Genomic DNA, 27,966 nt, shown 5'->3' on the forward strand with positions numbered 1-27,966 from the left:
CCTAGCACCAAGACTTATTTAACGTTACAAATATACACTGATGGCCTCTGGGGAGGGGCTATACAGATTTTGTTGCAGGAGGCCTAAAATGTATAGATCCTGGCCTGGATAGGATACCTTGTTTTAAGCTTCTACATATTTCTAGTATTACTCTTTCAAACTTTCCTTTGCATATACATGGGTGCCACACCCCTAACAGTACTCCCCCCCCCCCCCCGTATGTGGGCATCCCAGGCATATATTTCCTTTCGGAATTTTTAAGCTAATGCTAAACTTTGTTCCATTTGAATCAGAAAATTGTATATTTTTCCTTTTATAGAAAAAAAAAAAGTAATGCTTTTGATATCAATATAAGAAATATTTCTATGTTCAAAAATCTTTATAAAGCTTAATTTAATGTAGCAAAAACAAGCAATTTTTTTATGTTCGTTATTTGTTGCTTATTTATTTTCATTTTCTTAATCAGTCTTTATTCTTTCATTCCTTTTGAATCATTTAAAAATTATTATATAATTTTCGTTGTCTCGGAATCTTTTGATTAGTTTAAAATTGATCGTATTAAAGAAAAAAAAGATTTTAGAAAAATCTGCTCTTAATTCTGCTAACACAGGGCCATTTTGTCTTTTTTTAATGTTTGAATCAAAATCGAGCGTTTCACTTATTGAACAGCATGCATTTTCGAATCCGCGTGCTTACATCCTTCAGAACCCGTTTCAGCCACTCTTTCCGCTCCCGTTTGCGACTATTTTTTAAAATGAAACTCGAAAGCGAACAAGGAGCCAATCTTGCAGCTCGGCGGCAACCCTATTTTCTCCCTGTAACCGGTAGCGCTTTCCGAGCGTAGCTGTTGTCGCAACTCTGAAAACTACGTTTTCATATAGGGACTCTAGCCCCAGTCCTCTCGAAGAGTTGGCAACACTGATCTCCGCCGTTATTGCACAGAACTTCGTAATCGTTCAAAATTTGAAGCTAGCTCGGGTTACCTGTGCAATCTGTGTGAGTATAACTTCTCATTAGCATTTTATTGATTTAATTTTAAATCTAATGTTATTCACAAAACGGCATGGGAAGCCTCTGTGTTTCATCATATTCAGCATAATTTTCTTTAGCTACTAGATAACTACTTTCTTTAACTACTAGATAAGCGTCCCGACCTTGTTCGAGTTAAAATCCTATCTATCGTGAATTAATATTATGCAGGTACTTATTAATTTAAAAGTAATCGTAAGCAAACATTTTTGTTTTGTTTTTATGAGGTTTGAAACAAATTGATTTACCTCATAATTTTCTGATCAAGATAGACCAGCATACAGTGGCTCCCAAAAGTGCTTGTGGGTCATTCTTCAAAACTTTTCTGTCACAGGCCTCTTACAGTAAAAAATTTAAGGATCAATTCATTTTACAGTAATTTTTAATTTCATCAAAAATATATTTAAAAACCTGTCAACATATTTTAAATAATTTTTATTTTAGTACATTTTTGGTTCACAACATGTGAATTCGAGAACCTCCGTGGCATGTCATACACCTTGTGTTGATTATGTTGCTTAATTACTTGTTTAATGAAAATTATATACTTATTTATTTATTATTCCTTTCATAAGTGTTTCAAATACTAATTGTTCAAGAAAATTTTTTTTTTTTTTATATTGTGTTTTAGTCTATTTTAGTAGGACAAGTAGTCATGTCATGCAATAAATTGTCACCTCCGTTATTTAAACACAAAATGCCATTCCTCAAACACGTGGCAGTAATGACAAAATGACATCAAATTTTATTTTTTATGAAACAAGGTTTATTTTCAGCCATATTTGAAGTTGTGAGAGTTTTGTCAATAAAGACATGGATTTTGCTTTAAAAACGTAGTGCGGTTAGTTTGACTTCTCACCTCCATGAACTTAAATTTCAAAAATGTAAATTAAAAAATAAGTGAACACGTTTTCATATGTTTAACATCTGCAGATTGTAGCAACAAAGAAAAAAAAAAATTCCCAGAAAAATGTATCATTATTAGGCCTAAATTAATGGAAAATTCCTCACCTCCGTTACAGACCTTATGAATGTCATTGTTTCTGAGGTGAAAATAAATGATTGAGGGGAAATATACATTAATCTTAGGCATTCTACCAAAATTATAAATTGCCAGTATACTCTCAAATTTACTAAATACTATTTTTAACATACATTTGAACTAAAAGTATAACTACAGTAACCGCTACTAATAAAAACAGCCGCTTTTTAAAATCAAATCTGGAAGAACAGAATCATTGCAATACGAAAATATGTTAAAACCATCTTTTAATAAAATCACTATCGCCGTTTTATAAAAGCAAACTTTTTGTATAGTGCCTAGAAAGAGTAGTGTGCCGATCGACAGGGAAAAAGTGAGGTCAGATCTGAGGAAAATCCAGATGGCGCTGCGCTCGAGGAGTACGTTATGCTCCTCAATCATACTCGTTTAAAATCAACGATTGCATGCTCATTTCGCAGTTTAAAAGCCTTGTTTTTCGGATTGAACTTATTTCTGCGCAAAAGACAAATTCTGTAATAAGTGCTCCAGCGCTCGAATACGCTACCTTGCGGTGATTTATAAAACTGCGAATGCAACTAAAACATTGCCACGTTGCGCTCCACGTGTATATGTTGACGTAAACGCGGTCAGTTTGTTCTGAGTAACGCATTCAACATGTCTAAGAACGCCTTCAACAACAGAAATTAATTCGTCCCTTAATAGTATTCTCGAGCTTCTCAAAATAATGTTAGTTTTCCTTATTTCTTTCAAAAAAGTATTAAATGATGGAAGCGTAAACACGAAAACTCTGGATTAACAAAATTCGCAACTCCAACGAACTGTAGGGGGCACTGAAGTCACTGTCTAATGGCGGAATTGAAAACTAAAACAAACGCACATGGTAACGAAGAAAATGCTAAAAGTGTTGTGATTTTTGTTCGTACGTATGATTTTTCTTTTTATTCTTTTTAAATTAATTTTCAAAGTCTTGTGGATATTCTGGCCCACGTAGAAAGAAATGAGAATTCAAGAAGCATTACTAAACGTCAAAGATTAATGCAAACTACGTAGTTCGTAGTTCTAAGCAGCTATTTCCATGATGTTGAATTCGATATTTATCAATTCTTGATAAAACTAAATAATAATTATAGCCTGACAAGAACAACAATTAATGCTAGAAAATTCAATATGACATTACAAATTATTATCGAAAGAAGATGATACTTCTTTGCCTTGCTTGGCTAGCGCTTATTTTTTTTCCCATTTGTAGCTGAGTTATTTCTCTCGAATTCCCGAATCGGTTCATTTAAAAATTTTCTGTTTCGATTTTTCTAATTTCTGAGTTACGATTTAATTGTCATGTTATGCAAATCATCAACAAAATTCTCACGGATATATGGTGGTAGTTTTCTTTTCAGTTGATTGACCATTATTTCTTTTTACTTATCGAATTCTGTAATCTTACTACCATTTTATTCCACTCATGATAAAAATTAAAAATGGTTTAACTAAAAACGCGAAATCTCGCCAAGGCTACTTTGCTCGCACAATACTAAAACTATAACCCTAAACAAATTTGGCGAAACCTTTCAGCTGAGAATAAAAGGAATAAAGTAAATTCTTTCTAGGTTAAACATTTTTCATTTTGTTCTACGATAATAAATCCAAGAAAATATTTTGCATACTGTCCATTCCAACTAAATGCTGCTGTAAAATATGATTAGTTAAATTAATTTAAGATTAAAAAAAACTCATATTCTTACAAATTCATACAAAACAATAAAAAATTTTACCTGGTATAACGTTATTCAATTTTGTTAATCCAGAGTTTTCTTGTTTACGCGTCCACCATTTAATACTTTTTTGAAAGAAATAAGGAAAACTAACATTATTTTGAGAAGCTCGAGAATACTCTTAGGGGACGAATTAATTTCTGTAGCTGAAAGCAAACATCGCAGAACAGATTGAAAAGTCCAGAAAGAACGTTAAGAATTTGAACAATAAAAAATAAAAGCTCGCCAAAAATCTGTTTATAGCGTTATGGTTTTCAAATTGTGTGAAAGAATAATGTATCTTGACAAGATTTCGCATATCCGGTAAATCATTTCCATGACGAATGAATTAAATGCATGATTTCTTTGGATATCCAATCATATAGTCATAGCAATAAATTATCTAGTGTTAAACGTTACTCTTGACAGTCTGCCACGTATGTGCACTATGTGACAAAAATGTCAACAAATTCCGGAAATGTCACAAAACTGAACTTAATATGTACTAATGTATAGAAAAAACGGTACAAAATGAAAATGCCGTTCGAAGCGAACCAAAAATTAATGAATTCCGAATTCAACATCGTGAAAATGGCTGCTTCAGAACAACTTACTGTGTGTTCTGCATTAATTGTTTACTTTCGTAATACTTTTTGGTTTCTAATCTCTTTCTATATGGGGCAGAATAACCAAAAGACTTTGAAAAATCTTTTCAAATGAATAAAACGAAAAAATCATACATAACAACAAAAATCACAACACTTTTAGCATTTTCTTCGTTACCACATGCGTTTGTTTTAGTTTTAAATTCCGCCATTAGACAGTGACTGCAGTGCCCCCTATAGTTCGTTGGAGTTGCGAATATGGGCAGGGATCGAAGGGGTCCTATATTTCCTATATTTTCAAAAAAAGTATGAAAATCGTCCTATATTTTTGGAAAGTGTCCTATATTTCCTATATTCCTGATTTTTATCCAATTTATTTCTTTAAAACAACAGTAAATAAACTATCTGACTTCGGATTTTTCGTCGAAAGTACGCGTGCAAACGAATTTCAAATTAAAAAACGCAACTCACTAAATCCTGCAACAGGCATCTTCTCTCATTGGCTACAGCAATATGACGTCACTGTAGTGGGTGGAATTTCGAGAACGAATTCTGAAGTTGGTTTTAGAATTTTGCGTTTGGCAACAGCAGTTTGTTTTGTTTTCCAGCGTGGTTTTTTTCGGTTTTTGTTTTCGCGGGTATATTTTTGTGTTCAGTGCATTTTCTGATCGGAATGTTCTAATAGTCTTTTGCAATCTTTTCTTTTTGGAATTTTATGGAACAAAATATCTGTATATTTGTGCTACGGCTGGAAATGACTGAGCTGGCGGTGTATTTCATGTAAAGCATTGGTTATTTCCTGTTAATTCTCAACACAGACGTTTTTTATTTATTTATATAAGCTTGTATAAATAAATAAAAACGTTTGTGACTATCCCTGCAAAATTTGTGAGTTGCTGTGTTAATTATCAATAACTTTCATTTTGTTCTTTTTTTTTTTGTCTACAAATTACACTTTTTTCAAAAATTATTCTTTCAACTACAGGAAAGTAATTTCAGGTGTAAGTTATAATTTTGTTTGAGGGGTTTTTTTTAAACAAAATCATTGATAAGAATAAATGAATAATATGTATGTATTTCTTTTTTCATAGCGAAACTATTCATATAATGTGTTCTATATTTGTCCTATATTTTTTGTTGAAAATGTCCTATATGTGACAAGTCGATCACTTCTACCCCTGTATGGGTGTTCATTTATTTTTTGAAGCATATAAAATTACCTTATGCTAATTTATCTTCAATGAAAATAGTAGACTATAAGGGGCCATTCATTAAATACGTAAGGGTCCCGAGGGGAGGGGGGGTTGGAAAAGCCTCTATGTACCCTTACTTGGGGGGGGGTCAAACTCATTCTTACGTAATATTTTCCAAGTCGGTATTTCACATTAGAAATTGCTCGGTCAAGAGATTATGTTCCATTTGTGTCTGGAAGGTAAAAACGTGTTAGGATAAGATGTTTTTTATTTGTTTTACAAAGAATTTATAGCGTAAAATATAATAAAAGAGTCTCATTGTGTTTGGCATGTTTTATTTGTAATTAATATTACATCAAAAAAAAAAAAGCGTTGAAAAAACATTCAGTTTAGATTCTAACTTTTCAGTAACTATTTCTTTACGCAAAAGGTTTAATTTAATAATGTGAATTTAATAACGATTCCAGTGATGTAACGATTTCAAGATTTGTTATTTTATCATTTTGAAAAACGAAATGGAATCTTACATAAGAATAGGGGGAGGGGTGAAAAATCTTACATAAATGGGGGGAGGGGGAGTCGAAAATTGCCAAAATCATCCCCCTAATGTGGTATTGAATGGCCCCTAAGTATTCAATAACTGCGCGTCTCTTATTTCTCTACTAATAATAAAGCTGAAAGTCTCTCTGTCCGGATTTCTGGTAGTACCCAATTGTATGGGTACCCAAGTATTGGGTAGGTACCCAATCTACATCACTAGTGGGAAGGTAAATATTTTTTTGGGTATTTATCCGAAGGCAGGGTAAATCCCCTAGTAATTGCGCATTTTGCAAAAAAATAGGTGGTATCAAAAGGTGATGATTTTTTTTAAACATAAACCGTAAAATGAAAGATTAAAAATATAAAACTTTATGTATTATAATTTTTTTAATTAAAGGCTTAATGAAATATTACCACAATAACTGTCAGAATTTAAAATGAAATAGTTAAGGCTCAAAATTTTCTTCTTGTTAAAATACTATTTTTGGATTTTATTTTAAGAGTCATTCCATCAGTAACACAGGATTTTTGAGATAGTATCAAAATTCCTTCCTGCTGCAAGTGCAGCTACAGTTTCTTTCCTTTAGAATTAATAAAAAACTTTTTTAAACATCTTCAAACACATTTTACTGAAAAAGGATTGATCAAGTATTTTTATGCTAACATTTATGTTGTACTGCATTTATTTTTGGTATTAAAATGTTTTGTTCTTTAAATTAAAACATTGTAAAATAACTGTAACATCTCTATTTTTTTTCTCTCACTCAATACATACTGCTTGAAATACAATAAAAAGAGAAAGTCAAAATATCAAAATGAAATAAGCGAACTAAGGACTGATACATTGTCAGGGGGTAGACCAGCCACTTAGTTTGCACGGTCCATTCTTCAGAACATCTTTGGTTTGTTTCTTTCTATTTTTGAATTTTAAATGTTTCTGTATATTATATGTGTGTGTGTATATATGTTACCGTTAAAGTATATAATGCAATTATTTTATAGAATACCTAGTCATTCCATGAAATAACTGATCGTGTCTGTTAAAGTGTGTAATATGTTATTAATTTGACACTTTAACTAGTTATTCTATGAAATAACTAGATATTCTATAAATTAACTAATGAGAGACAGTTAAACTGTAAAATGAACAATTTATCTCAAATGAAATAACTAGGTATTCTATAAATAAACTAATGATAGACAATTAAAATGAAAAAGAAGCAGGTTATCTAATTTATGCAGCGTATAAATGGTATTTATGGAAACGTACCATAAAATCATTTGTTACAACAAGGGTTACTAAAATGACACTTGGAATTACAAAGAATATTATTTCTAAAACAAAAACATTTTTTGTTGACATACTGGGTTTTACAGTGGTGGAAGGTAAATTTACTTGTCGTGCAAGATATATGATAAAGATTTTTTTACACTTTAACGGGCTGCAGATTGTTATTCTATGAAATAACTAGTTAAACCATGAAATACAAGAGAGTTTTACACTTTAACGGACACGATCAGTTATTCCATGAAATAACTAGGTATTCTATAAAATAACGGATTTCATACTTTAACAGTAACATATCCATATATATATATATAAATTGATGTTGGTAAATTTGTTCCCTAAGATCTCAGAAACTACCCGGCAGATTTGGCTGAAACTTTCACCGTTTGTTCTTTTTGGTACTGGGAAGGTTTGTAGACCAGTTCGAATAAAATCCGATTGATAGTTCCTTTTTTATTCTAATTTGTCCAAATTTTCGCATAAATGCCCCAATATGACGGTGAAAAAATACGTGCACATATTAAAATTATGCGTCCATCGAAAAAGCTTATTTTTCTGCTTACGATGGCATCTGTTACAAAGTTCCAAGTTGTATGAAAAACGAGTTATGAGCTTTTTTTTGTTCCATGTTCGAAGGCTTTCCTCAACCCAATTCATTATTTAGTGTATCATCTCAACTCCCAATCCAGAGTTAGAATTGTTGAATGTTTTTGTGTTTCGTCTGATTGTTTGAGGCTTTTCTCAAGTCAAATCTTAAAGTAACGTTTTTCCTCCAAGACTAATAATAACTAGATTTGGTTGATTTTTTTTCCATTTAAACGGAACTTTAGTGTAATTAATGGGTTTTTTTTATTATTTGTGCTGATTGGATTTTTTAATCATTATCCAATCTAACAGCAGAAACATCGCCAAAATTTATGCAGAAAGATTTCAGTAGCGTCTGCATTTGGCAGTTTTTTCAACTGTCGCGGTTTTTGAAGTCAAAGACTACGTCATAATGTTTGTCAGCTTTCACCATGCAAACAAAATATCGTCAATCAAAGAATCTTTAAAAACTTTTTACTGTAAAATAATCCAGCAACTAAATTAGGCAAATCCATAAACAGCACAAAAACTTCCATTAATGTGACTTTGTGCACAAATTCAAACCATCGCCCAATTTTACTACTTATACATTTCGGTTGAAATTGTTTAGCGCCATTTTATGGTGACCAAAAGTATCTTAGCATATGGCGACAATATCTCTTTAACAAAAATTAGTAACATACCGTTTTACCAAGTAAGGAGGGGGAGCATTATCCAAGGTATCCCAAAATGATTCCCGCAAATTCAGTAACATTTTGAATTGCACCAAGAACCCACAATAATTGAAATTTTCCAAAATAACTAAAGCAAGTTAAGGAGATCACGGGCGCGCGGCTACATTTTTTTAAACGGTTCGTTCTTCAATAGACATACAGAGAAGGTAAGACTCCATGTAAAAAAAAAATAAGTATTAACTAATAAATCTTTTTAAACATGTGAAGTTTAATTTCATATTTCGGAAATTCTTTAAATTTGTATACGCTTAAATTTCGTGTTTTCGTTTCTAAATGAATACTATTTTGCTCTTTTTACTTACTGCTACTTTAGTTTTATGAGTAAGGAAGAAGCTAGATTTTAAATCACGTAAAAAAGGTGTGTTTTAAGTTCTTTCATTTAAAACAGAAAACAAATGCAAATAACGATTGTTTCTCATAATTATTGTGCTAACCCAGGCAATGCCGGGTATTTTTGGTAGTATATATATATATATGTGTGTGTGTGAGAGAGATATGCAGAATACGCCTGAGCACTTGAACTGGGTTTAGAGAAAATTTCTGCAAAAGATATAGATAAACAAATAGTAATAATAAATTGAGCGACATTTCGTTACATTTTGATGTCATGCAGGGAAATATTACTGGGTTATTAAAGACTAGGGTCTTAAAAAAATAATGTTTGCTTTTTTTTGTAACCAGTTAAGGTTTTTACTTTTTGTAGAATCACTTTTTATATCTGAAATTTGGCTATCAACATTGATTAGGCATATCCAACACATTTAATGTGAATACCATATTAGATTGCTAAGTTGTTTCACACAATAATTCTTTAAATATGATCAAAATACAATTTTTGGGCAAAAATATATTGTTTTGTTTAAAGTTAGTTGATTGGTTATATATATATATATACATAGTGAAATACATACAGAAAAGTATTTTAGTTGAATATAAATTTTTGAAATAAATACCCAGGTAAATACCCATTTTGGGTATTTACCCGAGTAAAATTTACCCCTGAAAATAAATACTCTGGTATTTTACATCACTAGCTACAGCACATTGAAAATTGGCTTTTTTTCATGTAAACGATTTCGATAGCCCATATGGATGGCAATATCTTTTTGAAAATCAATATTTACGCTCTGCAAGTTTTAGCCATCAAAACCCTGTATATTGACAAATGAATTACCAAGTACGAGCTTTTGAACTATTTTTGTTCTTAATTTATGACATTCTAAAATCCAGGAAAAAGTTTTTCCACTGCGTTTTGTCAAGACTTTGCATGCGTGCTACACAAAAGTTAATGAACTCAAACTCACAAAAATACTAGAACTTATTGAAAACCGTAAGTTCTTTTAGTTCCTAAAATTTCAGACTTCCAGTGTGATAAAATTTTCTTCAACCTGACCTTAAACGTGGCAAATCGTTACGACAGACAGAATTACAAGCTCATTTTTTTTCCTTATTCGAAAGAACACCATTGAAGAAAAAACTTATTTTGATAGAAAAAAATGTGTTACTTCTAATGGTATAAACAAAAAGGTGCAAGGTGACAAACTTGAGCTACAGCTCTTTGAAAATAGGTTATTTTTCACTTGAACGGTTTTGATAGCCACTTTGGATGACAATATCTTTTTGAAAATAGATATTTAAGCTCTGCAACTGTAACCCATTAAAAACAAATGTTTTTACAATGTAATCACCAAGTGAACCTTTGAATTATTTTTGTTCAGATTTTATGACAATCTAAAAATGGAAGAAATTTCCCCACCGCGCTTTTTCACGAGTTTACATGCGTGCTATAAAAAATATAATGAGCTCAAATTCACAAAAATAAATGAGTGTATTAACAGCCAATTGTACTTTGAGCTCCAAAAATTCCAGGGTGATAAATTTTTCTGCAAACTTTGGCTAAAAATGGCAATTTGTCACAAAAAGCTCATCCGCCATTTTGGGCCATTTTTTCGGGAGATTCTAGATCCTCAGGATTTGGATCTCGAAAGCTGATAATTTACACAGGTTGGTTTTAAAGGCATCTCTACACCTCTATAAAATTTCATCCAAATCGGAGATGGTCGAGTGGGGACGATTTAAAAAATTAGGTCAGTTGTGTGTGACGTGGAATGACTCGAAATGGGTTCAAAAAGCGGGACCAGATGGCCACAGAGGATTCCCTCCTACGAAATTCATCCAAGTTTCATTTTAATTTTTATGGATTAATAACATGAAAAAAGCATAAAACAAGCACTTATTAAATGAAAAATTATCATATTAGCTTTGTGCTACAATATGATTAAGGTGAAAAAACAAAAATAAATAAAGCACAAATATTGGAGAAGATACAGCATATAGCTATTTCAAGGCTACAATGGAGCCTCTTCATCAGTGCAAAAAGCTCACCAACACAACCAAAAGTTGCGAGAGAACCCGAAAGTTGCGAACACCGAAGAGTTGCGATATTCTCTCGCTACTTTTGGTTGTGTTGGTGAGCTTTTTGCACTGATGAAGAGGCTCCATTGTAGCCTTGAAATAGCTATATGCTGTATCTTCTCCAATATTTTGTGCTTTATTTATTTTTGTTTTTTCACTTTAATCATAAGCACTTATTAAGTCTGTTCTTTCTTTAAACATGTGAATAGATCATCACTATCATTTTTCATTCGACCCTTAGTTTTGAACTTAAAGTGGAATGGCAAAGTCCCTTTACTGTTAAAAGTGAGGGGGCTATTGCCCGCCTTGGCCCCTCGTACGAGCCAGCTATGCCCTTTTTTGATTCTGAGTATTTTTAAAAGGGATAAATAACCTCAGAATTTATGCATGAGTTGTTTGATTAAAATATTTTCTTAATTAGGAAAAGAAATACTGATGTGTTTTACCTACAATAGTATTAATAATTCACTAAAATTTACAAAGAAAAAATTTTAAAACTTAGAAACTAAAATGTCTCTTATTATACAATAATTTAAAAATTTATTATGAATTAGACTTTGATGTCACTGTATGTTATGTTGACTTAAATTGATCCTCACTTGTTAAATCTTAAAATTGTGCTTTCAACTCCTGCCATAGATACTGGGAGAGTGGCTAGTACTAATAGTAGAATATTTGAAATTTACGTCAAATATTGTAATTTTAGGCAATATTTTGTAATGATGCAGGAAAGGGAATTTGGGGTGTCCTTCCATAAGTTTTTCAACATTAAAGTCACTTTTAAACTATCTTTGGTGATAATAGGGGGTTAGTAGCTTCTTTTGGAATTTTTTCGAAATTGAAGTGTTTAAAAGTGCGAAAGAGGTGCTTTGACTTATTTTGGAAAAAATTTCGAAGTTGAATCTTAAAGGCACAATTTCAGGCGACAAATAAAATTATTCCTATAGTGGCTATCCCTGAAGGGTAATAGAAGCTCAGATTAGCATACGAAAGTAAAAGTAAATTTATTTTTAATTTTGGGAAAGCGTTTTTATCGATTTTTTAAGTGACAAATTCGACAGATGTGGAATAAAAACATGCAAGTCTCATGGAACCCCTGAGAGAGCTTCTTGGAACCCGGGTATTCTGTGGAACACAATTTAAGAAACGCTGTATTATGGGATTAAGCTTAAACTTTGCAAATCATGTTTTCTAGTCCATTGGCACATTATAGGGGGGTGCCGCGGAAGAAATTTGGAAATTGATTTTTTGTGATCACCCTACTGTACAATCATTTTCTGCTTTGAGCTAATAATTGAAACAACATTGAACATGTGAAGCGATTAATTTCATAATTTGTCGCGTACAAAACATAAAGCTCAAAACATTTTTTTAACTTTTGCAAAATATTAAGATTTGCATTACATTTTTGAATTTTCTACAAAATGTGATATAAATTGTGAAAAAATTTGAATAGACAATCTACATTGTTTCGTTTGGTTTTAATTCTAGGATACACTTGGAAAAGAAAAAACAGGAAATCAAGTACATCCATTAAAGTGAAAAAATAAAAGCAAGATGAACTCCCCAGTAAGTCAAACTTCTTTTTTTTCCCTATTACTGTCATGAAACTTAATCTTGTGTAAACCAAATGTTTTGGAGTACTGTAACGCTAAAGCAACTCTTTTGATGAGCTAGAGAAGTGCAAAGTTCAAAAGCATGGAAATTTCGAGCGATTTCGGAGACTCATGGGGGCAATTTCGTAACTCATTGCAATGCCTCATGTGATCTGCTCTTCTTTATGACCAAGCTTTTCAGACCTTTTTTAGAGACTTTTGATTTAGTTAATCTTTTATCGAAGTGTGTCTTCTTGAACTAGAAAATGCAATTTTGTTTTGCTTTATTTTTAACATTTTTGCCTGTAATTTGTTTTTGAATTGAATCAGATGAAATCTGCTTACACTATTTATAGTACAAATGAATGATAGTACCAAGAAAAATACTTTTCATCTCTTGAAAAGTACTTGAATAGTGCTTGAATTTTTTTCTCCCTAAAGGGTATTAACTTTTTTATGAAGTCATTACAGGAAAAGAAACGGTCCCTTTACCCCTGTCCTTTAAACTAAACGGGGTTTGATTTCTTAGAAAGTCACGATTAAATTGTCTTTCCTAAGATTTTGTGATCCCTCTGTTACAGGGAAATGGCAGTGGAGTGAATCGTGAGCTGAGAGCAGCGACAGAGCGTCAATCCGAAGAACAGTCTCCCAGGTGAGTTATCTATTAGTGAATCGTCAGAAACGGACTTAGTGTGGTGAACAACTGTGAGCTTGGGAATGGGATGAGAAGTCTTCTGCTCTATCTTATTGTGTCATATTTAAAGAAGTAACATTTCTGTAAGTCTGATGCTGTTTTCCAGACATTTGGTTCAGCCTTAATCGACACACCAAGAAGGAGTGATCCGATTGAGACGAACATTGGTGGATAGATAGACAATGCACAGAATAGTGAATGATTAAATTCTCAGAGCATTTGAATAATTTATGTCAGAGTTACAGTAACAAGTTCTTAGAACTTGTTATTGAACTGTTCAATAAGGTAGTGACCCAGTAAGCAAAATATCTTGCCTCAGTATTGCATAAAGGTTGACGTGCAAGAAAAATCATCTTGCATTAATGCTGCCTCAATGTTGTTATGTTACTCCGTTTATGCTGTCAGCAGGCTGCCACAATATTGACTGACAAAGTGTATGCAGCATAATATCAGGAAAATATCAAGGTATGCTGCTTTTGTAATGTTGCATACGTATTGATATGACAGGATAATATCAAGATGTTGTCATGATAGCATGAAAGCAAGGTCTAGGCAAGATGATCTTGCTTTTGTAATCTTGCATATGTATTGATATGACAGGATAATATCAAGATGTTGTCATGACAGCATGAAATCAAGGTCTATGCAAGATGATCTTGCTTTTGTAACATTGCATACGTATTGATATGACAGGAAAATGTCAGGATACATTGTCATGACAGTATGAAATCAGCACGTTTGCAAGGTGTTTTATCTATTTATTTTATTTTATTTTTTGTATTATTTTCACTTTAAAGTCGGGAATTAAGTTTCATTCTTTAATTATTTCTGTTATTCTTCAATTTAGTTTTCTAGCCTAAGAATATTTTCTTAAAGCTGACATCTGATCGGAAATTCATATAAATGTATTAATAGTACTCGCAATTTAATTTTAAAAATGAAAGTTTCTTCGTTTTGCGTAATAATTGACTTATTTTTTAAATTCATGCTTCTAATTGTATTATAAATACATAAAATGCCTAGTTAGGAATAATTGCGGAAGTTTTTATAACACATTTAGGAGTAAAGAAAGCAAAATAATAAATAAGTAAATAAACACAATAAAGTACATTTCCAAATGGATGTCAGCATTGAAAATATCCCATGGACAAAACACATGAATTTATCTTAAAGAATAACATAAATAACCATTGAATAAAATTAATCTTACTCATGAGATTGAAGTGATAATACGAAATTCTGGGCTGCATGTCCTTTGTTTCAAAGTCTAAGGACGAAAAAAGTTATTTTCGGCCATTTTTAACATTGATCGCACATCGTCTGCTATATGATTTGTTTAGTACTATATTAATAAACAAATGCAGTTATCAGTCATTCATAAGTTATTCCTAAAACAATACGATTCCACACTAATAACTAAGCAACCAACTTAACGAAGCCTAAAGAAATGCAACGCCACGTGCAGCTCCTCTGAACCGACTGAATCGATCGAATTAGTAAGATGTGCCAGCAAGCAATGCAAGGGACGCTGGGTAGAAAGAACTGTACGCATGCGCAAGTATCAACGAAGGTCCACCTGTTCTATTGTGTACTAATTACCTTGACGGCGACAGCATGAAATCAATATCATCTTGACGGCGTTAACATGTATGCAATGTTGTTATTGTAAGGTAATATCAATATTGATATTTTAAGATGAATGCAATGTTGCATACGTGTTGTTATTTTAAGGTAATATCAATATTGATATTTTAAGATGAATGCACTGTTGCATACGTGTTGTTATTGTAATATTGCTTTTTAATCTTTATGCAAGCTTTATGCAGTATGAAACATGTCAATATTGACGCCGTCAGTATAATATCAAGATCTGTCAAGGTTGATGCAAGAAATTTTGCTAGTAGGGGACCCGCCTCTAGCCAGGATACAAGCTGAAGCACGGTGTGGCAAACTCCGATAAAGCTTCCGGAGGGTGTCCTGCGGTATTTCCGGCCTAATTCGCTCCAACTGTTGGACGAGGCTATCAACATTCCTTGTCAGATGCAATCACCATCCCATCATGTCCCAGACATGCTCAATGGAAGAGAGATCTGGCAGGCCACGGAAGAGTTTGACAAGCTTGCAGACAGTTCATAGCAACACGTGCTGTATGTTATCTGGCATTGTCCTGCTGAAAACCAGCCGAGGGTACTGCAAAAGGAACAGCAGCAAAACAGGTCTTAGGCAGTGTTGCCAGATGGTCAAATCCAGATTTCCCCAATTCCCTTCCAACTTTTCCCCAAAAAGCGATGTTTTATGTCAAAATTTCCCAAATTCAAAAATTATTTTTCCACTAACATTTTCATAAAATGAATCGACTTCCTCTGATATTTTTGTCTCTTGAAAAATTTTTTTTAACCCAAATAGCCAAATTTTCTTATAAAATTCCCCAACTTTTTTTCTTCCCATTTTCGCTTTTTTTTTTTTGCCTTCTTTATCTTTATCCTTTTTTTTATCTTTACTAATAATAAAGCTGAAAGTCTCTCTGTCCGGATCTCTCTCTCTGTCAGGATCTCTGTGACACGCATAGCACCTAGACCGTTCGACCGATTTTCATGAAGTTTGGCAAAGAATTAGTTTGTAGCATGGGGGTGTGCATCTTTAAGCGATTTTTCAAAAATTCGATTTTGTTCTTCTTCTATTCCAATTTTAAGAACATTTTCCCGAGCAAAATTATCATAAGATGAATGACTAAATTACCAAGTTATCATAATGTGGAACCGTAGCATAATATTCCACATAATGCGAAATGCAAATTCCATAAAGTTAAGCAAACATAAACCAACGCTGTTTGATACAAACAATGTAACTACCAGATGACAAGACGCGAATTTCAATACAATTTTTTTTCCCCAGGTTTTCCCCGAGAAAAAAAATTTTTCCCTAAAGAATTCCCTTCAAAACCCATTTCCCCAAAATTTCCCCAGAGAGCACCAAATTTCCCCAAAATGGGGAAATTTCCCCCCATCTGGCAACACTGGTCTTAGGATGTCGTCGACGTACCACTGTGCAGTAAGTGTTCCTCTAATTACGACCAAAGGGGTCCAGTTATCAAAGGAAATGGCACCCCAGACCATAATGCCTTGTTGAGTGCCAGTGTGGCGTGCAAAACTGAAACCAAGATCCCCCCTCTGCCTTCGTCGCTAAAGACTATACGTCCTAGGTTGGCACCATTAGACTAATAATAAGAGTAGACCGAGCTATGGCAACCCTTTGGCTGCTCATAAACCAAACCATGTGACTGGTGGATATCCTAGCAACAGCGGGCGTTGATCGTAGCAGACGATCAACGCCGGCGCGAAATAAAATAAATAGAATTGATGGAACACGGAAGAATGATCTTTTATGGAGTCCGATTTGTAAATTTGTTATTCTAAGTTGTAAATATTCTGTTAATATAGTGAGTTTTTCGTTTAGATAGTATAGTGCATTTTCTTTATTCAATTTCAATAACACTCTAAGCAATTAAAGATGCAAGCTCCCAAAAAGAATCGGCAAACGGTAAGATTTTTACCTACAATTTCAATTTAAGATACCGATTAGTACATTTTTGCGTTAACGCAAAACGTTTACGCCATTACGTTCACGTTAACGCTGACGTAGCAGTTCCGAATGAAATAAAGGTTACTGAAAACTGTGATCAAAAACTAATTACTAATGTCAAAATAATGCATAACTAAAAGAAAAACAGTTCAATCTTCTCTGCACCTGGAAAAAAAATTATAATAAAAACACATTACGTCTTAAAATACATGTCGAGTGCCAAACTATAGATAATCCTGCCACCTAGCAACCATGCTGCCAAAGTTTCCGCCAAGCCTTCCACCTGTCACGTGATGTATCCATGAACCAATTTTTTCATCAGGAAGTCTGGGAAAGCTCGGTCTACTCTTATTATTAGTCTATGGTTGGCACCATTCCAACCTGATTGAGCCATGCACCTCTGTAATCTGGCTCGGCAGTGTGGAGGCGTTTCTGGCAGGTGGCGTAACGATCGGCGCGAGCGTAGATTTCGCCGTTTCAACCGTCTGGAAATGGTCATGGAATGGTCTGGAATGGACCCTGGTGTTTGGGTTCAACGTCTGATGGTTCATACAGATGAAGAAAATGCTGTGACAGCTGATTGGACAATTACTCTGTCATCATGATCTGTTGTGACCCTAGGTTGACTGCTACCATCCTGACGCGGAACTCTGCAATTTTCCACCCATCCTTGCCAGCATCTCGAATCACCGCATCCCTTCGACTCAAATGATGAGCAATTCTCTGATTTGACCAACCGCCCTCTTTCAATCCAATGATACGACCTCTTTTAAACTCTGACGGTTGCTCGTAATGAGCACGAACTATGCGGCGGGGTATTTTTAAGTTGTTGAACGGTAATCTGAATCGCAATCAAACCGAAAGTTTTAACAACTGTTGAAGAACTGCTCTTTACACTACTGTTTGTGAAAATTGCAACAGCATGAAGGACTTACGCGACTGAGCTGAAAATTGCAGGAAATGTAAAGTAGGGCATGATGTGCAAATGATTAGAATTGCAGACCGGCACCCTCTGAACGGTAGATCGAACCGAATATAAGTAGACGGCTGTAGCGAGGCGTGTATGATTATCGGTGGTTATATGCTAGAGTAAATGTTAACTGAATCTTTACTATGCCTCTGCGACGAAAGGAAGAGAAATTTGAGCACATTTCAAGGTCTGAACGGAGCAGAATCGTCGGCCTTCGTGAAGCTGGATTGTCTTATCGTGCAGTAGCTGCTTGTGTGCAGCGTAACAGCAGCACAATCATGCGTGTTTGGAAGCAGTGGACGGACTGATAGACATCGGTAAACGATATTTATCCGCGTTCTCATTCCTAATGTAATGTAATATAAAATTAACTTTATTCAAATTAGATTAACTTCTCAACTCTTTCGGCACGTGTAAAGTTTCAGTTTTAGGTTGGCATCCTTTGATGCCCAATCATATGCAAATGAGGCAAGTATAAATAGTGAACGATTCCAATCGTTCTCTCTCTCTTCTTTTGTGTTCGTCAGCCTCTTGTGAGTTAGGTCCGATAGGTGTTGGGGAGTTGCGAACTCCGCCTCCACTTATGGCCGGGTTTTATTCTTAAGAACTTATTTTTGTTAGTTATATTTATTTTAGTTACTATGGACCAATAAATTTTTGGTAAGATTTTAACAAGTTTCCAATGTTCATTTCTTCACATTAACATTTGATTCTGCACCTTCCACTGTGTGATATTATCTCTGCTTGTATAAGCATGTAACATTGTTGACTGACTTACGAAATTTAGCCCTTCGGCTTTTCGTTTAAACATCGTAAGTTATCACGGACAAGGGTCGGACAGCATGGAAATCCGGGAGTGAACCCCAGAATGTGACGTCAGCTCGCGATGACAGACACCTGGTGCGTATGGCGCTGATGGACCTTCTAGACAATTGGCAGCACAGTGGTCAACAGCTACAGGTTTTTCATTGTGTGCTTTATCAATTCAGAGACATCTGCTGCAGCATGGGCTGCGCGCAAGGATTGCTCTCACGCAAAACCATCGCCGCCTGCGGCTACAATGGGCCAATGTGCATAGGAGCTGGCGTGCTGATTGGCAGCAGGTCGTCTTTTCTGACGAATCCCGCTTCAATTTGTGGCACCATGCTGGCCAAATTCGTGTCAGGCGCTATGCCGGTGAACGGCACATTCTGGTGTGCATTATCGAACACCACAGTCTACGAAAACTCGGAGTTATGGTCTGGGGTGCCATAGCATATCATGGACGATCACAATTGCTACGAATTGTAGGCAATTTGCAGGGATGAGATTTTTCCGGCTTTTGCGGGAATTCCGGCTTTTTCTGTTGGCTTTTAAAACATTTCCTCCTTTTCTTTCTTTTTTTGACTCTTTCATGCCAAAAATCGGGGGGAAAAATACGATTTTTAAAAATTCTTTTCATTTTTTCCCCTCAAATCTTCATCCTCCGCGATATCTGCCAAAAACGTATGTTTGGAATCATACCAACGGCGTCAAACATGTGCTGCAACCGAAAGTTGCATGCCTCGTTTGAGATTTCAATCTTTTTGCATCCTGCAAGTATTTCAATTATTTTTAATGTTGGATGGTTTTTTTACTATATGCTACCTTATATCTGCTTATTTTATTCACCATTTCAATAATATTTTTATTTCTTTAATTTATTTTAGAAAAAATGCAAAAGTCGATCAAAAAATGTGGCTTAGCACCCACTGTCTCGATTTTTGTTTTTCTAACTTGGCATGGTTACTTTTTTTATGTATTTCAGAAAGTGTAAAAAATATTTATGGTGAATCTCAAATGGTTTAGGCTTTACAACCTGTTAAAAGTTTTGAGCTTTCATGATTAAATGAGGCAGCTACAAGTTGTTCTTTTTATTCCGAAATTGTATTAGGAAATTTCCAAAAACAAATTTTGGGTTCCAATGCAAGGAAAAAGATAACCAATCATTTATATACATATATATTTATTTATTTTCAATTCTTACTATGAAAAGTATGTTCCACCACATAAAGAAATTTTAGATTTTTCTCTGTTGTAAATTTTTACTTTACAAACAGACCTAATTTTAAAATTTATGTTCTCACTTGTTTAACACTATAAACTCAAATGTTTTTAATGGAAAAAAATGTATTTTCCTCTTAAAAATATGAAAAATTGACACTATTATGTGATGCAGCCAAGATTGAACTCTGGCTCCCCCAACCCTTTGTTCAAGGACTCAGGGGTTAGAAATTGTTGCCTCTTTTTCAAAATTAAGATTTATTTATGAATAAACACCCTTTCAAGAAATGGTACAATGCAGCAAATTGTACAAAACTATTACTCATACTTAATTAAATATGTATTACCTTTAAAACTGGTAAATTAGCCATTTTTTGCTGAATTTTTGAATATCATGGCTTCCAGGTTCTATTTTGATGCGGTTTTGGATATCATCCCTTTCACGAAATTTTTTTGGAATTCCTCCTTTTTGCTCTCTGACCACTCTCATCCCTGGTAAACAGATAGTATAAACAAGGCATGGATGTTATACAATTTTTGCAATGGGTCCTTTTTAGCGCATTGTAGTTTCGGCCGAAATTTTCTACACAATCGGTGTTTTGTGCCTTACTTTAAGAATGTACTGCAACTCGAAATTTTGTTAATTATTATATTCGTTACTTGTTTTCTAAATTTCATTTATTAAAATGCTTTCACATGGTACTTTTTACCCACAAGAAGGAAATGCAGTAGGATCATTTCCTTCGAAATACAGCATTATCATGATAACTTACGATGTTTAAACGAAAAGCCGAAGGGCTAAATTTCGTAAGTCAGTCAACAATGTTACATGCTTATACAAGCAGAGATAATACCACACAGTGGAAGGTGCAGAATCAAATGTTAATGTGAAGAAATGAACATTGGAAACTTGTTAAAATCTTACCAAAAATTTATTGGTCCATAGTAACTAAAATAAATAAACTAACAAAAATAAATTCATAAGAATAAACCCTGGCCATAAGTGGAGGCAGAGTTCGCAACTCCCCAACACCTATCGGACCTAACTCACGAGAGGCTGACGAACGCAAAAGAAGAGAGAGAGAACGATTGGAATCGTTCACTATTTATACTTGCCTCATTTGCATATGATTGGGCACCAAAGGATGCCAACCTAAAACTGAAACTTTACACGTGCCGAAAGAGTTGAGAAGTTAATCTAATTTGAATAAAGTTAATTTTATATTACATTACATTAGGAATGAGAACGCGGATAAATATCATTTACCGATGTCTATCATATCAATCTGCAAATCAAAAGCAGAAGCAGGGTTGATAAAGTATATGGATCACTTTGCGACTCGAATTTACCTGTCTTGTTGGCAATTATTACCTGCATCATTATTGTCCAGCACCAGGTTCGGGTTAATGGGCATGAAGTTCCTTTGGTTTGGCTGAACTCACCAGAATGAAACAATTCATCAAAATTTTGGAGGAATGCCGACGTCCCCCCCCCCCGCATCCCTAAAATGAAATTGGCGGCCCCACTTCTGAAAATTGAGAGGGTGTAGCACCTCCCACACCCCCCCCTTGGCGTCGGCCCTGCACACACCTACACTTATCAATGGGCCAATGATATTATCAGGGAACGTATTTTTCAGACTTAAAACATACTGTTTTCATGATTCATTGAAGAGGAACTAATTTTTCAGAGTAAATATCAGAACTAACAAAGCGTTCGGGGGGTAAAAATAGAATTCGTTTCTGGCAAAGTTTTTGCAAACTAAGATTGCAGTCCCGAATCATTATTTATTTATTTTTGAATGTCCTTTTTTTCTCTTCGAATTTATATGTCGTTCAGCGGATTTATCGATGTTTTTTAAGTGAATAGTTTTGAATAAATTTCAGACTTTCTTTTCAGATTTTTTCGGAACATTCTTAACATAGGGAGTCGAAAGCCAGGAATCTGTCTGATGCGGCCTCTTAAGTGCTCCTTTTTTTTTTTTTTAATCTTGAGGTTGGCAGCTATGCGTTAATGTGCTAAAACTTTTTTTTCACCACTAAACCAAAGAAGAAAAACATTTCAAGTTTAAAACTCAGATGAAATTATTGTTCCTCCTTTCGATCTTTTTCAGTACAACTCGCAGGTAGGTGCACGTAAGTACGTTTTGAAATGAAATGCAAGGATGATTTTCTTTTTTGTTTCTTTGAATTGAAAGAGCAGTTTCTAATTTTTGTTTAAAAAATTTTTTTATTAATGTTATATTGACAAGTTTTTGTGATTATTCAAGTGATAGTTCAGTTCATTGTTTCTCGTGTCTGCCGACCCTGCCATGAAATTTTCCAGTAACTTTTCGATCCCTCCACCCGTCTCGATAAAATTCACATTTTCATGATCGGCACCGGGAGTTCGAGTCGAGTCCGAGACGGTGGGCGCCATTTTCAGAAAATTGTGGACAGTTTGACAAGTTGAAGTCATAGACTAATAATAAGAGTAGACCGAGCTTTCTCATTCTTGCTGATGGAGAAAATTGGTTCATAGATGTATCATGTGACTAGTGGAAGGGGCTTGGCGAAGACTTTGGCAGCATGGTTGCTAGATGGCAGCATTATCTACAGTTTGGCACTCGACATGTATTTTACGGCAATGTGTTTTCATTAAAAAAAACTTCCAGGTGCAGAGATTGAACTGTTTTTCTTTTAGTTATGCATTATTTTGACATTAGTAATAGTTTTTGATCAGTTTTCGGTAACTTTTATTTCATTTGGAGCTGTCAGCGTTGGCGTGAACGAAATGGCGTAAACGTTTTGCGTTAACGCAAAAATGTACTAATCGGTATCTTAAATTGAAACTGTAGGTATAAATCTTACCGTTTGCCGATTCTTCTTGGTCGCTTGCATCTTTTATTGCTTAGAGAGTTATTGAAATTGACTAAAGAAAATGCACAATACTATCTAAACGAAAAACTCACTATATTAACAAAATACTTACAACTTAGAATAACAAATTTACAAATCGGACTCCATAAAAGATCATTCTTCCGTGTTCCATCAATTCTATTTATTTTATTTCTCGCGGGCGTTGATCGTCTGCTTCGATCAACGCCCGCTGTTGCTAGGATATCCACCAGTCACATGGTTTGGTTTATGAGCAGCAAAAGGATTACCATAGCTCGGTCTACTCTTATTATTAGTCTATGGTTTAAGTGGTTAGCAGTTCATTAAGAATCTTATGTTTTGTTTTGTTTTTTCCTCACGAGTGCTTTCAGTCTCATGACTTTTTAGAGATGAAACTTTCATTATCTTTCTTTTGGCTGTGTGTTAATATGAAAGTCCTTTTCCTTCCAGGAAACGTCAGACCGAGCCCGGAGGAACGTCGGAAAGGAACAAACGAGGGCGGGCTGCAAAAGACGAAGACGTGAAGAGAGCGAGGACCGAAGGATTGTACCCATGGCGTGATGAGCGGGGATTGTTGCCCCTCCTTTTGGCTCTGGATTATGGGGAGGAAGCGAAGGCGGAGATCCTGCTGGAAACTGCCACGGATCTCAACAGCTCGGATTGCTGCGGGCGGACACCTCTGCATTTCACTGCAAAAAAAGGACACTTGAGAATAATACAGAAGCTGCTTGCCAGAGGAGCAGATGTACGTCTGAAAGATGAAAACGGAAGGACGCCCCTCCACTACGCCGTGTTGTATGAGCAGGAGGCTGCAGCGGAGCTACTGTTGGAATGCGTCGACAATCTGGACGACCAGGACAAAGATTCAGAGGACGTTCTGGTTTCGGCTATAAATGTAGGATCTGTGCCGATGGCGAAAAAATTGTTGTTTAAAGGCGTGGGTCCGCACAAGACGGAAGGATGCAGAGGAGAGGCTTTAGTGTTCTACGCTCTGAGGCTGGGAAACAATGATTTCGTGAAAGCCATCGTCGCGACTTTGGCCTGGAGAGGCATAGAATTGTACTGGGAAGATTTGAAGCGCATGTGCAAGGATACGGAGCGATGCATCCGACTGTTCTCGGAGTGCGAGGCCGAAATCCGGAGGATGAAGGGCACCTGGGTGGAAGGATCCAGGCTGTTCTTCTACGATATCGCCCGGCTAGGCAAATGCAGGTTGGCCCGGCGTCTTTCCGACGAAGCGATCCGACGGCTCCTCCTCTCCGATCGCGTGGAGAGGGAGTTTCCGAACTACGGGGACCTCCTCGCCTTGAAACTCGGGGAAGTCAAAGAGAGAAGGGACCTCGTGGGTAACTGTGTGCAGTGCTTCTCTCTCCTGGCCCCTCCCCTGCCCCTGACGTGTACGGACATCATCGTCCATTGCCTGGCGGATTACGACCTGCGAAGCTTCATCCATGCCTTCCAGTGAAAGTCAGATTCCCAAAGTGCATCGCGGTGAGAGAGAAAAAAGCATAGACTAATAATAAGAGTAGACCGAGCTATGGCAACCCTTTTGCTGCTCATGAACCAAACCATGTGACTGGTGGATATCCTAGCAACAGCGGGCGTCGTGAGCGAGAAATAAAATAAATAGAATTGATGGAACACGGAAGAATGATCTTTTATGGAGTCCGATTTGTAAATTTGTTATTCTAAGTTGTAAATATTTTGTTAATATAGCGAGTTTTTCGTTTAGATAGTATTGTGCATTTTCTTTAGTCAATTTCAATAACTCTCTAAGCAATAAAAGATGCAAGCGACCAAGAAGAATCGGCAAACGGTAAGATTTTTAACTACAGTTTCAATTCAAGATACCGATTAGTACATTTTTGCGTCAACGCAAAACGTTTACGCCATTTCGTTCACGCCAACGCTGACAGCTCCAAATGAAATAAAAGTTACCGAAAACTGATCAAAAACTATTACTAATGTCAAAGTAATGCATAACTAAAAGAAAAACAGTTCAATCTCTGCACCTGGAAGTTTTTTTTAATGAAAACACATTGTCTTAAAATACATGTCGAGTGCCAAACTATAGATAATGCTGCCATCTAGCAACCATGCTGCCAAAGTCTTCGCCAAGCCCTTCCACTAGTCACATGATACATCTATGAACCAATTTTCTTTATCAGCAAGAATGAGAAAGCTCGGTCTACTCTTATTATTAGTCTATGGAAAAAAGTAGTCGTCCCAATCCGGTTCATCGAATTTTCAGTGTCGATTCTGTTCCCTCGAACTGTCGCCTTTTGATGGGAACCTTTACTGCACATCCACCAAATGCTTTTGTTGGTTTACGATTCCATTTTTAGCAGAATCGAGAGTGCGAAGGTGCCGTTTTCCCTTCGTTTCTGATGATAGTCTTCAGCAGTGGACGGCTTTTCCATCGTGTTTTGGGGTTTTCTATCGTAGATGGAACGATTCCTTTCCCGTGTGTGAATTTTTTTGTTTATGAATAAGGAAACTGCAGACTTTCGACTCGGGATATTTTCATGAACCTTTTCTGCTAGATTCGATAATGACTCATAGATCCAATTATTCATGTATCTGGTTTAGAAACCTTTCATACACGTTTGTGCATCATTTGAAATTCTTCATGTGTATCAAAGGCTACTAATGAAGCTATGCAATAAAAAGAATGATTTAACCATTTTTAGTAATCTATTTAAGCGGGGTGAAATTTTCGTTTTGCCTCAATTGAAGCAAATTTTTATTAAAATATATTTACTTTGAGAGAAGAGTAGTTTGTTTTGCTCTAATTGCAATGTGCAGGTTTATTAATTTCTTTTTTCTGCCGGAGGGGGAACAGGATTATATTTTAATTGAAGTACTAGCTGCGTCGCCCGGCTTTGCACGGTCCACCTCGAAAATAAAAGTTATGTCAAGTGACGCGAGTTCAACACTCAGGCTTGAACCAAAAAAAAATCAGTAAAATTTTGCTCCAGATTGCGGAGAAATAACCAAAAAGTAAACATTTTAAATCCCCCGACTACAGGAAAAGCTTTTAAAACAAAAACAGGAATTTTACTTGTTCATATTCGAGAAAAAAATGGCAACAGATCTTTTACCTCAATGATTTTCTTCACGCTATACATTTTAATAAAAGCGTTTTTGCGGAAAATTGAGATGAAGCACTGAATAATAATTTGTATGAAGGAAAGCCTTCGAAAAATAGGGATTTTTTATGTTGAAATCTAAGTGTCATAATTAAGTTTTTAACTGATGTCTCCACTAATTATTATCGGAGGATTATGTTAAATAGTCAAACATAAAGACGGGAAGATTAGGAATCCATTGATACCTGGTTTAATGGTCAGTTCACTGGCATTCCAGAGAAGAAACTTGGACATAGATACATACGCTCAGTTTTTAATTATATGAGATATTTTCTTCATGGATTAGCATTTAATTTTTAATTTTAATTAAATGTGCTTAAATTACGCTTCCTCCTTTGGGAGGGATAAATGCATAGATAACTTATGATGTTTAAACGAAAAGCCGAAAGGCTGAATTCCGTAAGTCAGTCAACAATATTACGTGCTTATACAAGCAGAGATAATACCACACAGTGGAAGATGCAGAATCAAATGTTAATGTGAAGAAACGAACATTGGAAACTTGTTTAAAATCTTACCAAAAATTTATTGGTCCATAGAAACTAAAATAAATAAACTAACAAAATAAGTTTATAAGAATGAACCCTGCCCATAAGCAGAGGTGGAGTTCAGAACTCCCCAACACCTACCGGACCTAACTCACAGGCTGAGGAACACGAAAGAGAAGAGAGAACGATTGAAATCGTTCACTATTTATACTTGCCTCATTTGCATATGATTGGGCATAAACTTTACATGCGCCGAAAGAGTTGAGAAGTTAATTTAATTTGAATAAAGTAAATTTTATATTACATTACATTAGGAATGAGAACGCGGTTAAATATCGTTTACCGATGTCTATCATGTATTTTTCGAATTTTAGTGCGGATTTAAAAAAAAATTCGTTATGGAGGAGAGGAAAGGAACAAATACAGGGTTGCTACGCCACAGGGAAACTTGAAGAAACAAGGATAATACAGGAAATTCAAAAATCAACAAAAAAACAGGAAAAATCCAGGGAATTTTAAAATTGATGTTGCAAAATCAATGCGCTAAGAATAAATTTCTAAAATAAATAAATAAAAAAACAATCTTAATGAAGTTCAAAAATAAAATAAAAAATGGTAATTTTACTTTTTTTTTGTGTGTGTGTTTTAATAAATATTAAAATATCTATCAGGAAAGCAAAGATTATTTATTGTTTTATTTGACATGCATCTTGAATTTTATGCTAATGCTAGTGGTACCCGCACGGCTTTGCCCGTAGTAGAAAATTAAAAGGTCTTTTGGTTTGCATGTGTATATTTAAAAAAAATGTATGATGAATTTCTCGCCAATTGGCTGCCCAAGTTACGGTTCCAAGTCATGATAACTTGCTAATTTACTCGTACATCTTAGGATAATTTGCTCGGGGAAGTGTTCTTAAAACTGGAATAGAAAAAGAACAAAATCGTATTTTCGAAAAATCGCTTTTAGGTGTACACCCCTATGCTACAAACTAATTATGTGCCAAATTTCATGAAAATCAGCAGAACGGTCTATGCTCGTCACAGAGATCCAGACATCCTCCAGACAGAGAGACTTTCAGCTTTATTATTAGTAAAGATAATTTAGAGAGCATGAAATTAGTCGTCAGTATTTATTGTTGTGCTTAACTTTTGCACTTAATTATTTTTTTAGGTTTAAGTAATGAATGGTTGTGATAAGACTTTTTTGGGGGGGATTAAAAAAGTTAAAAATCACCATGTTATTATTTCAGTTAAGAAATTCTTTAATTCCCCTCATTTTTATATGGTATTTTTTCCCTTGTGATTGAAACTATCACAACATTAATGTTTCTTTGTAATGTTGCATACAGGGAAAACACGGAATTTTTTTCCGTGCTTCCGGCCGTTTTTTAAATAGTAAGAAAAACAAATGCACTGTAGTTGTATTGTGCAGTAGATCTAGTAATG

The 27,966-nt window shown here is 34.9% G+C and overlaps 1 protein-coding gene across 6 annotated transcripts; it reads left to right on the forward strand.

The window, feature by feature from the left end:
- Positions 1–969: 969 nt before the first annotated feature.
- Positions 970–24,384, forward strand: LOC129227237 (poly [ADP-ribose] polymerase tankyrase-1-like). 6 transcript variants are annotated; one of them, XM_054861767.1, is made up of 4 exons: positions 970–996; positions 12,635–12,712; positions 13,320–13,390; positions 23,334–24,384. In XM_054861767.1, exons 2-4 carry the CDS (start codon positions 12,701–12,703, stop codon positions 24,346–24,348), a joined length of 1,098 nt encoding a protein of 365 aa, XP_054717742.1. In that variant the 5' UTR covers positions 970–996; positions 12,635–12,700; the 3' UTR covers positions 24,349–24,384. The 6 variants fall into 6 exon arrangements, with proteins under 6 accessions (XP_054717742.1, XP_054717749.1, XP_054717733.1 ...); XM_054861774.1 differs by lacking the exon at positions 970–996 and adding an exon at positions 4,674–4,694; XM_054861758.1 differs by lacking the exon at positions 970–996 and adding an exon at positions 4,846–5,276.
- The last annotated feature ends 3,582 nt before the right edge of the window (positions 24,385–27,966 follow it).

This window comes from Uloborus diversus, chromosome 1 (genome assembly GCF_026930045.1).
Source record: "Uloborus diversus isolate 005 chromosome 1, Udiv.v.3.1, whole genome shotgun sequence".
Classification (NCBI taxonomy): Eukaryota; Metazoa; Arthropoda; class Arachnida; order Araneae; family Uloboridae; genus Uloborus; species Uloborus diversus.